This window comes from Engystomops pustulosus, chromosome 2 (assembly GCF_040894005.1).
Source record: "Engystomops pustulosus chromosome 2, aEngPut4.maternal, whole genome shotgun sequence".
Taxonomy (NCBI): Eukaryota; Metazoa; Chordata; class Amphibia; order Anura; family Leptodactylidae; genus Engystomops; species Engystomops pustulosus.
Window position 1 is genome coordinate 216,404,749 of NC_092412.1, and position 12,624 is coordinate 216,417,372.

The 12,624-nt window shown below is 44.3% G+C and overlaps 1 protein-coding gene across 4 annotated transcripts in view; it reads left to right on the top strand.

The window, feature by feature from the left end:
- The first annotated feature begins 1,924 nt into the window (after nt 1-1,924).
- Nucleotides 1,925-12,624, top strand: part of SLC43A2 (solute carrier family 43 member 2) — a 44,312-nt gene continuing 33,612 nt past the window's right edge. Inside the window, exons 1-2 of one of the 4 annotated variants that reach the window (XM_072138137.1) lie at nt 1,925-2,114; nt 8,164-8,346. In XM_072138137.1, coding sequence (XP_071994238.1) covers nt 8,187-8,346 — 160 coding nt within the window. In that variant the 5' untranslated portion in view covers nt 1,925-2,114; nt 8,164-8,186. Of the gene's footprint in view, nt 2,115-3,214; nt 3,236-3,446; nt 3,471-8,163; nt 8,347-12,624 lie in introns of those variants that run through there. The other 3 variants (XM_072138134.1, XM_072138136.1, XM_072138135.1) reach the window with 3 other exon arrangements.

A 12,624-nucleotide genomic window follows, 5' to 3' on the forward strand; every position in this document is an offset into this window, starting at 1 on the left:
TGTCCACGGATCAGGTTTCCAAACTAACAATAGATGCCTATCCGCCTCCACATGCCCTCCCATTTCTAAGTGCAGTCCTTGTGAGGGGCAGTCATTCTTGACCTGTCAGCTGTTTACTCCTTTGTGTCTTATATTATAGAGTGTCACATTACAGCTGCCAGTGTACATATAGTGTCCCTGTGTATACAGCTCCCACAATATATGGTGGTCCCTGGAGATGTGAACAGCGCCCCAAGTATGAGGTGGTCCCTGTGTGTATAGCTCTGCATTATGTGGTGGTCCTGTGTGTATAGCTGCCCCAGTAAGTGGTGGTCCCTATGTGTATAGCTCTGCAGTATATGGTGAATTCCCCTAATATATTAGCTTCCCCTTTTATGGTGGTCCCCCTCTATACAGCTCCCAGTATATGGCGGTCATTATCCATACTGCCCCCCAGAAAATGACTATCCTCTTCTATACAGCTCCCCTCCTGTATAAGGCTATCCCTGTGTATACAGCTATCCCAGTATAAGGCTATCCCTGAGTATACAGCTCCCCCAGTATATGGTGGTCTCTGAGTATATAGCTCCATTAGTATATGGTGGTCCCCATCTATACAACTCCCCCAGTATATGGTGGTCTTTGTGTATATATTCCACCATTATATGGCAGTCCCTCTGTATACATCTCCAAAAGTACCCACTTATACACCTCCGCAGTACACGGTGGGTCCTCTGTGTATACTGCTCCCCCAGTATATGGAGGTCCCTGTGTGTATACAGCTCCCCCAGTTTATGTGGTCCCTGTGTGTATACAGCTCCCCCAGTATATGTGGCCCCTGTGTGTATACAGCTCCCCCAGTTTATGTGGTCCCTGTGTGTATACAGCTCCCCCAGTATATGTGGCCCCTGTGTGTATACAGCTCCCCCAGTTTATGGTGGTCCCTGTGTGTATACAGCTCCCCCAGTTTATGTGGTCCCTGTGTGTATACAGCTCCCCCAGTTTATGTGGTCCCTGTGTGTACACAGCTCCCCCAGTTTATGGTGGTCCCTGTAAGAATAGCTCTCCCATTATATTGTTGGTCCCTGTTTATACAGCTTCTCCAGTACATGGCGGTCCCCGTGTATAACTCTCCTAGTATATGGTGGTCCCTGTTTATGTAGGTCTCCCAGTCTATGGTGCTTTCTGTGTATACAGATCCCTCAGTATATGGTGGTCCCCATGTATACAGCTCCCCGGTATTTAGTGGTCCGCTAGCTGTACAGCTCCCCGGTACTCGGCGGTCCCCCTAGTTGTACAGCTCCCCGGTATTTGGTGGTCCCCGGTACTCGGCGGTCCCCCTAGTTGTACAGCTCCCCGGTATTTGGTGGTCCCCGGTACTCGGTGGTCCCCCTAGTTGTACAGCTCCCCGGTATTTGGTGGTCCCCCTAGTTGTACAGCTCCCCGGTATTTGGTGGTCCCCGGTACAGGTGGTCCCCCTAGTTGTACAGCTCCCCGGTATTTGGTGGTCCCCGGTACTCGGCGGTCCCCCTAGTTGTACAGCTCCCCGGTATTTGGTGGTCCCCGGTACTCGGTGGTCCCCCTAGTTGTACAGCTCCCCGGTATTTGGTGGTCCCCCTAGTTGTACAGCTCCCCGGTATTTGGTGGTCCCCGGTACAGGTGGTCCCCCTAGTTGTACAGCTCCCCGGTATTTGGTGGTCCCCCTAGTTGTACAGCTCCCCGGTATTTGGTGGTCCCCGGTACAGGTGGTCCCCCTAGTTGTACAGCTCCCCGGTATTTGGTGGTCCCCCTAGTTGTGCACCGTGCTCCGCTCTCTCTCACTTTCTTCCCGTCTATTTATCTGTTCCATCACTTCGCTCTATCTAGCCGCCTCCCCATTGGCTGCCTTCTGTCTCTAGCCGCTGTCAGCCAATCACGCGCGAGCACTGTTTTTCTCAGAAGCTCCGCAATAAAAAGGGACCTGAATAAAGAGAGAGATGACAAAACAAGTCGGTCGGGCCCGAGCAGGACGAGGAGAGGCTGCGGCACCGGAACCAGTCCGGTCCAGAGGCGAGTGAGGCAGCCCCGGGACCCGCACCGCACGAATAGTCAAGAGAAAGCAGCGGGAGGCTCCACTGTTATCGCAGCCCGTACCGGTAAGTGATGCGTCCTGCCGGAGCTCAGAGCACTAGTGCAGGGGTGTACACACTGTACATCACACGTCCGTATCAGCGTGTCCGTATTACTTCTCTACTTGTCGCATCCGGATCAATGGATATTTACTGGATAAAGTTACGTCTCCGCTATTGTTACACGTCCTAGCGCTGACATGTTATCTGTATATGTACACCTACCCCCCTGTATAATTCTCTCCCCCTATATACACACCCAACCCCTCTGTGTATATATACACCTACCTCTTATATACTCTGCATACACCTTCTAAATATAATTCTCTCCCCCTGTATACAGACCCAATCCCTCTGTATATATATATATACACACCTCCTATATATAATTCTCTCCCCCTATATACAGACCCAATTCCTCTGTATATATACACCTACCTCCTATATATACTGTACGGACCTCTTTCCTTGTATATATAATTCTCTATACAAATCTCCCGTGTACACACTCCTCTCCCTTGCATATGGTGGGGGTCACTGCTCTCTATAGGATCCTCGCCCCCTCTGTCCTGACTCTGTCTCTATTCTTCTACTCCAGGTGTCTTCCTCTTCCGTATATTCCTATAGTCCTATCCCCTGTCTATATATATCTATATGTATAATCCCCTTTCTGTATATATAACCTCTCCTCTGTATATATAATGTCTCCTCTGTATATATAGCCTCTCCCCTCTATATGTATAAACTCTCTATATAAAGCGCTCTATGGGCTCTTCTCTCTATTCTCAGGTGAGTCCCGTCCAGTGCTGCGCCCTGTCATACACGGCAGCTGGCGGCGGGTCAGTGAGAGGCAGAGCGCCCCCTCCCCTCCTCCCGTCTCCCTCCGCCCGTGCCCGCCCGCGCTCTCCCGTCTTCCCCTCACGGGCACTTCTTCCGCAGAGCCGCAGTCTCGCGCCTCGCCGGTTCAAACCGGCTCCTCTGACACCTGCTCCCTCCCCCCTCCGCACGGCTTTAACTCGCCGACCAATCAGCATACATCCTCTAAGTTGCGACTGACCAATCGCTGTGCTGGGGGCGGGGTCGGTGGCACAGGAGCGCGCTTATTTGCTCATTTCTGCAGAGCCGGGCGCTCGTCCGGGGAACCTGCGGTCAGTGACAGGGGGGCGGGGCTCGTGTGGACAGCAGCTGAGCCGTCCCGGCGTCTTCTGCCTCAGATGTGCTCACAGTGACATAACGCTCCATCCGCGGGATAACAGCTGAGCGCTGCCATCGTATCCGTACTATACAGAGCACTTGTCATGTTCTAGAGGAGGCTTATCGTGACTGCTCAGTCACACGGAGACAAGCTGTGTAACTATAAGGCTCCATTCACATGATGTCTGCGTATGGTTTCTCTGCTACCTCCATAGAGATCAATGAGAGGCTTTACATGTTTATAAATGTATAAAGCTATTCTAGGAGCTTAGCCTGTATTCTTCTGTGTGTAATGTACAGGCTGGATTAAGGTTGGTGAGGCCCCTGGGCACAAAATCTGGTGGGACCCCATTGAATGCAGTCCAGATAGGGAACAGCAATCGCTATATACTGCACCCCAGCAATAACTATATACAGCCTCCTCAGTAATCACTATATACAGCACACAGTATTCACTATATACAGCCCCAAGTAATCACTATATACAGCTTCCCCAGCAATAACTATATACAGCCTCCCCAGTAATAACTATATACAGCCTCCAGTAATCCCTATATACAGTTCCCCTAGTAATCACTATATACAGCTCCCCCTGCATCACTATATACAACTCCCAGCAACCACTATAAACAGTTCCCAGTAATTGCTATATACAGCTCCCCCAGTAATCACTATATACAGCCGCCCAGCAATCACTATATACAGCTCCCCCAGTAATCACTATATACAGCCGCCCAGCAATCACTATATACAGCCACCCAGCAATCACTATATACAGCCCCCAGTAATGACTATATACAGCCCCCAGTAATCACTATATACAGCTCCCCCAGCAACCACTATATTCAGTTCCCTAGCAACCACTGTATACAGCCCCCAGCAACCACTATATTCAGTTCCCTAGCAACCACTATATACAGTTCCCCCCGAAATCACTATATGCAGCCCCCCAGTAATCATTATATACAGCCCCCAGCAATCACTATATACAGCTCCCCCAGCAATCGTTATATACAGCCCCCCAACAACCACTATATACACCCCTCCAGCAACCACTATAATCTGGATTCTGGATTAAAATCTGACTTTTTTAAGAATACCAAGTGTACAGGACCCCATAAAAAGCAGCACATACAATGGGGAGGGAGGAGGGAAGACAATTTAGTATATATGTATATGCTCTTACAGTCCCCACAAAAACTATGGAGCCCCTGCTCCTGTACCGCTGAATTGTGCATTAATATTCAGCAGAACGGCCACGTGTGATCCAGGTCATTGAACTTGTATCAGCAGAGGTCATTTATGCCGGTTGTTAATTAATAACCTATTATTGCCTATTTATCCCTCCCACCACAAATTCCATCCTGGACATCTCTACATTTCACATCATATGTTCACAAATAGATGAACTTTGCGGTTCACTGCTCTCCAGTCCCATTCAAGTGAATAGGACTGGGCTGGATTACTAGACATAGTCACAAAGCCCATTTAGTCAGTGGGAGCAGAGCTCCGCAACCCTTTCCATCAACTGATAAGAGGGGGAGCAGAAGTAAAATCCCCTCTGATCCATATTTGTAACACTGATCCAATACCCAGTGTGACCAGAACACCGATCCTATCCCCAGTGGCATCAGAACACCAATCCTATCCCCACTGAGACCAGAACACTGATCCTATCCCCAGTGAGACCAGAACTGGCAGCATCATAGAGGGATATGATGCTGTGAATTTGGTTGAGAAAACACAGACGTTTCCCAAACTGATGCGCATGAGCCCTAAATTATCTGCAAATAACCCAGCTGTATGGTAACTTGTCCTAGAGGTATAATCCAAGCACTGTTTCTTTACTTTATTAGATGGGAACATTCTCATGTTGTGATCGAAGACAAATATGTGTTTTTAAAGGGGTCGTCCAGTCTCAGTTCAGTGTAAGGACTAAGGTGGTGCTTGGTATTGCATCTCTGCTAAACTCACTTGAATAGGACTGAGCTGCAAAAGGTCATGTGCACGTATAGATGTGATGTATTTGCAATGGCACTTACCAAAGGGACTTTGGTACCTGTGCTTTCTAGAAGTCCCTGTTTTATGTGCATCAAATCACTTCCAAATTCATGTGAAAATTAGCAGAGAAGAGTAATATTTTACCTAAGATGAATCACTTTTGGAGGCTGAATGAGAAGTGTCCCTTCAGATGCCTCTATCTTCTGTTCTATAGCGCCTAGAAACATGCCGGTGTCATTTTAAAGATAGTGACATTGTACCTGTACCTGGTGCTCCACCATAATTGATTTGAATACAAATCTGCTTAATATAGTAGGCCTGAAGAACTGACACAGATTCTTAGTAATAACCTTGACTCTCTGTCTACATTATAGAAACCAGTCTCACAGGATCAGGCTGTTTAGCAAAAATTGACTGGCCCTTGGCAGACAAGTGGCATGTGTATAGCCATGACATTCCTTCTGCATTATTAATCAGATTTTTGTAGCTTGATATGATATAATACAATGTTGCATTCCTCCATACCTTTGTAGCTGAGGATGCACCTTATACACTGAATATGTAGTACAATGAACCTTTATAGTAAAGGCTATCGTTGTGCTAAGTATGTGTGACATCACTGATGTGCCACCCTAATTTATGCCCCCTAACTTTAGTCTGTATCACTATTTCTGGTTAATATTCCTGACTTCTACATTTCTATATATATTTGCTGAGAAACACAGAAATGCAGGACCAGGGAATGAAGCTGTAATACGCAGCCTAGATGGAGGCGTATAAGCTGTCATTTTATCATCGGAGCTGCAGCTAGATATTATTTCTATTTTAGGACTTATTTCAGTTTCCTATCTTTCTCCATTTCTGAATTAGTCCATAAGGTTTATAAAAGTGGGAATCATTTTCCACCTTCTCCGGAAGTAACATCCGAAATATTCTACCACGAGTCGAAAGAGCGATTGCTGTGTGATAATGGGGTGCAAAGAGGTAGAATATTTACACAAAGCAGCGGTACCTAGAGGAGCAGCTTATAAATATCCAGTCTAAGGATGGACATGTTTATCTCCTATCCTGATATTTCCCCATAAAGTATTGATCACGGACAGACATTTTCCTGGCAGAAGTCGCATGGAGGAGCATCACAGACTCTCATCTCCTCAGTCTGAAATGGCTTCTTACAGCAATCACGCAGCTTTGAAGACAATAGATTTAAAGGGGTATTCCCACCTTGGGATATGCTAAAAATGTCAACTAGATGTGGGTCCCACTGTCCTACAGTGAAGAATGAATGAAGAGGCCGACCATTTCCTTCAATGGGAGTTTTAGACACATGAACCTTCATCTTATAGACATTTATAGCTTATCCTGCAGATGCAATAAATGTCAAGGGAAATGTTTTATGGCTGGAGAGATAGTGATTTCCAATCTACCTTGCTAGATAGCACCTTTAAAAGGGACTCTACCAGCTTTTACCCCATTAAACTACTGGCCCCTTCAGGAAGGGTATGTGCTTTTTTAAATTCCCTTTTATATGAAATCTACCTGTAAAAATCTCCTTCAAAATTCTGTATAAATGAGCAGAAAAGAGTCATATTTGCGTTAGATGAGTCAAGTTTTGAGGCTGTATGGGGTGGGTCTCATCAGACGCCCATATCTTCAGTTCCATGGCACAGCAGAACATGCTACTGGTGTCATAGTAGAGATAAGAATCTCATCTTTCAGATCGCTTGTTGTGAGCTACAGAACCAGAGATTCCACCAAATAAAAGCATAGTTTGTAATCTGAGCTGCATATAAAGATCCAGTTCCTACCTATGTCTTTAACTGTCAGTATCTCCTGTTCTGTAGCTATCAGAACCACAATCCTGACAAAATCTGAAAGATAAAATGTATATCTAGTTACTAAAGAACCAAAGATAGGGAGCTTCTGAGGTGACACTTCTCTTGCAGCCTCTAAACTTGACATATCTCATCTTCTCTCCTCATTTTCACATGACTTTGGAGGTGAATTCTAGAAAGGACATTTCATGTCCTAATTGATGGGTTTAATGGGGTAAAATCTGGGGACAAATTCCTTTTACGTTACATTATAGAGTAGTTATAGACCTAAACACATGAAACTCCCCACCATTTATTGCACATCTTGATGCTGTAATTTCATATCCTGCATAAATAAGTGTGTTTTCTTATCCTCCAGGCCCACCCTTCTCTCTTATCCCCGCACTCTACATAGCTGAGCATTGATGTGTGTGGAGGAATGGACAAGTGTTTGCCTGGCTGCTATATAAAGTATACGGCCAGCCTTAAACTAAGAGGCGTTTGGCTTATGAGTACGAGTGTGTTTAGGTGTTAAAGGAAGGGTCAAAGGATGTTTGTCACCTTTGTCATCTATACAATATTTGTAGAGCAATAAAGAGATCACAGAATAGGAAGCAGTTGGACAAGGGTAAAGGAGGAATCTAATCTCTATCCATGTTGTTTGTCAGCGAGAAGTCTTTAAGGAAGCAAGTGATAATCTTGAGCCTTCAGAAAGGAATAAAACCATTAGATCTTTGCCCCTTCTTAATACCACAAAGGTGATAAGATTGAACCCAGTGACTTGTCATTGCTCCCCTGCCCGAGCTTTGTGTGTCCCTGTCTATGGGAACATGTTGAGTAAACAGAGGACTAGGTAGCTTCCTTAGAAGGAATGGCGACCGTCACAGATGGCAGCCTCTCACCTGGAAAAGTGGGATCCCCTATTGTAAAGGGCTTGTTGTAACAGGTAGCGAACATTGTAATGGGATCTGTGCAGCCTTGGATCAGTGAAGAAGAAAAATGAACATTTGTCTAGCGGTTCAGTCACTTTTATCGCCTGATCAATTTTTCAATTTGTTGTTTTGCAGACTGACAATCACCAGAAGAAGAAATGGCTCCTACCCTGGCTACAGCGCATCGGCGGCGGTGGTGGATGGCATGTACTGCAGTGGTTGAAAACCTCTTCTTCTCCGCAGTCCTCCTAGGATGGGGGTCCTTACTCATCATGCTGAAATCCGAGGGCTTCTACTCTTACATGTGCCACTATCCAGGTACATCACAAATAAGCTGTTTTTGCAGGAGTTGCAGGAGGCCTCCATACTCACTGTAAACACATTTTTTTCTAATGTCCATTGTGAATGTGATTTTTTGAATTTATGAGCCATGTATGCAATAAGATGAGTTTATACAGAAATCATTGCTATCTGAGGGAGAAGCATGATGGGTTGTAGCTTGGATGATATGTATGTAGAGCTCACCCACTCAATGTGACAAATCTATCCATTACTGTATAGTTTGTGCAGAAGAGTTTCCGGGGTGATATTGATTTGCTTAAGGATTTACGGTGACGCCAGTGAAAGAGAAACAACTGACCTGCCAAATGTGCTGCTTATAAGATGAGGATTGAACATTAATGAGACCACCCATGTTACAGCACAACCCCTTACAGGCTTTAAATTAGCTTGAACATCTATTATTGGCTTTGCACCATTTTTGTTTGAGCGGCCAAATCTTTTTTGTTGCTTCGCCATGTCCGCCATACTTATTATATGTCAGCACCACAATTTTGCTTATTTCCCAACACACATAAAAAAAAATTTGTCACTTTATTTTGGCACAGCTCCTCAATCCCAACAGTTTTCTTGCACTTCTAGATTCCTGACACTTTTTATATTATAAAATAATAAATGCCCCACCTCCGATTTGTTTTCCCTGGAAAGGGTATTTTCTGGATTGATAACAGGTCATCCATATCAGATTGGTGGAGTTATAACACCCAGGACCCCCTGGGTAAGAGATGTTCTCAGCAGAAGATAAACAGAAAATAGAATAAGAAGCAGACTGCTCCGTTCTTTGTTTAGTGGTTAATTAGAGTCACTGCACCTCAGCTCATTGTTAGATGAATGGGAACTGATCTGCAGTAACCTGGACCATACAACTACACTGGGAACGGAGCTTCCTGTTACATTATCTACTGATCTGTGGGTGCACTTTGTGTTGCACCCCTACCAGTAGTTTGATATTCCGGACCGATCCTATCAATATGCTATCAATATTTGTATATTTCTATAAGATCTGCTATATCTGTACACTATACTTACCTCCTGAAGTTAGGTGGCACCATGTGAGTCATTAGCTGTTCCAGAAGCAAGATGGATATTATTTGCAACACGGGATAATACATTATTTAATCCTTGCTCTTAAGTCATGCCTATACTGCTGCTATGTGCATGTACCATGATACATAGATTCGTTCATTTATCCCATCATTTATACTGTAGTGATGGTCGTTCATATCTTCTTTGTGAATATAGACTCTGGGATCAGTACAGAATCTCTAGTACATGGAGATCTGCAAATACAATCTGAAAGGATGATTAATGGAAAGAAATACGGGGCATTAAACAATCTGTTCATCGCTAAGCATGCTCCATTAGATGATCTGTGCCAACCATTTGTATCTATGTGTGACGTCCATAGTGGAGCTGGTTTTCTCCGGTCATTTTTATGTGCAGCAGACAGCACAGAGACTTTTTATATAATTAGCTTTTGGGGAGCAGGGGTGAATTTCTATTGTGGCTAAGATTTTTTAGTTGCAATAATGGTACTACAGATAATGTATTTATACGGGTCAAGTCTGAAGCCCGAACTTTAGCATCGACCAGACATAATATGCTGCAGGACGGCTCATCTGCTCCATAATTAACCTCACCGCTGTCTTGGTATCTGCTTATTAGAATGACTTTCGGTATAATAACCTCTTTATACTACTGTCAGCAAATGTAATTAAAGCTAGGTAAGTTAAACGCACAAGTAGGCTACCATACATTGGTTCACGGGATGTCAGTTCAAAGGAGTAATTATACCTCCAGTTTTTCAATAGATTCAATCAAGAAATTTGTTCCTAGGGAGTCAGTGACTTATAGTAGGTAAATCATTGCTTAAAAAAGGATCTTACAAAGTAACCTTTAAAGCAATTCTATTTTAAAAATGAATAGAGTAAGTCATAATAGTCAATTTTGTAACATAATTAAGTAAAGCTGCTTCCTGTAGTAAGCAGTGAGCTTTGCCCACTTTAGACAGATAAGGAGGCTAATAATTAAGTTTCTATTTATCTACATTGCACACACTTTTGACTGCTATTTTCTCCTGCAGTGAGCAATGTATCTGAACACCTTTCCAAGTCTGAATAATGATAAAGACAGTAGGTTAGTAGGTCAGTTATCAGTGGATACAGGACAGAAAGTTGATTTACACAAACTGCTTAAATAAGGAAGAAAGGCAGGGGAAAAAGAAGGACACAGAAACATATTTCCCTAATAAAATATATAACAAAGTTTACTATTATCATCTACACTATTAATTCATGTAATTTGTGTAAACCCCCACTATCCATGCATATATGGATGGACAATGAATTACGTTTACCACCTCAGTAGTTGTATTGTTTGGCACTTTGCGTGCACTGCTGGTTAGAGAAGCCCGGAGGTGGCTTCCAGTTAGAGTTTGTCACCAAGAGGCAAGTCCCTTTAAGAACCCAATGAAACTTACCAAAGCTGCAATTTAGAAAAATTAGAGGAAAGTAAGTATTAGTTAGATGGGGGTTTTGATTCAGGGAGAAGTTAATGCGCTGCTGGACAGCCAGGCCAGGTTATACATTGTGGCGCATCAGCTTTAGTGGACACCATGTAATACGTTGTACTACACCCCCCGCTGCATACATAGGTCTATATAGGGATTTGAGAATCCATATGGGGCAGCATGGTCACTGGTTAGGCTTATTGCATTACACTGCTGGCGCCTGGGTACAAATCTAACCTGAGGTTCACATCTTCCCATGCTTGCAGCCATACTCCAAATTCCTTATATATAATATACAGATCCATTTTTACTTTTATGAAGTGAAACTAACCTGGCTCTGGTAATAATGTGACTTGCTAATGTCGGAAACCTTTACCCTCGGCCCCCACGTCAGATTGTTTCAGTAGCATTTGACTTTACCACACGGGCAGAGGGCAAAGGCATTTCTCCTACTTTAGCAAGTCAGTAAGTATTTCTGGCAACGCCTCAGTCATAACCTGCACTAAAAGCTGCTGCCACAGGCAAGAAATTGAGTCGTCGTAGCATAAAAAATGGTTATGAAAGAAGGACTCTGATCACATCTACATGGAGCGCTGCTATCTTTATTCAGGCCCGAAACAGCGTCTCAGCACTCCAGGAGCTGCCCTTTAGACCGCAGTGTGACCTTATGAGGCTATCCCAGATCTGCTGAGTACTTCACTGAACTTTGGCTAGATGGGAGCAGTCTTCTCTGGCTGTCAGAACAGCGTGCGGAAACATGAATCAGCCCATTAACGTTGTTAGGTCTCCTGATGCCACTGTCACATTATACGGTGCTCAGGAACGCATGGAACATTTGTCTTTATGGATCCATACAGCCGCATGGAGACATCATAGCAAGACAAATGACTATCATCAATGGCCTAATGCTGTCCATATACAGTAGATTAGAAACCAGATCCGGAAGAAATCCGACTAAGGGCTAATACATACTGTAGTGTATGGTTTGTGAATTATGGACCATGCAGTGTCCTGTTTCACGGACCAACCACAGTGTCTGGGATGGGACTTTATGCATCATAACCATCATTTTTGGAGTTTGGCGCTGTTGTTTAGGGGGGAATAAGGGCCTCTGTGCATGATATATTGCTATGTTGCACAGTCTCCCGTCTTCGGCAGTGTAGTCACAATCCTACGAGTTAAACTGCAGTGACTCAATTTAGCCACTACACTGAAAATCTTCTTCAGGTGATCTATAGTGGTCCTGAGTGTTATCTCCATTGTCTATGGTCACCATAGAGGAACACATGCCGCAGATCGGTATGGCTGCCATCCCAGGGATCAGCATATTTTTTCCAGGCGGAGGTCCTTTGCTCCTCTTGTTTCCTCCTGAGGGATCAGAGATGGGTGTATTTCCTAATGGCGATACACCATTCATACTTTTTGGCCAACAATTAGACCACCCTCCCCCAACTATACACCCCCCATCAGGGAAAAGTCACAATGCTCCTGCACACATTAAACAGTCAGCCTCTAAATGGAAGGAAATTTAACTTTTTTATTAGCTTTTAGGGTGTGTTTAGATTATGAATTATGTCCTCACTATGTTTCACCTGTAGAATCAAAAACAGCCCCTAAGCCTAAAATCATTACTGTTAAAGGTCTATTAAAGGTTTCCAGCCAACCCGACAGATACATGTATTATATCATGAGTGTCAATGCCTTATACCAGTGGTGGCGAACCTATGGCACACGTGCCAGAGGTGGCA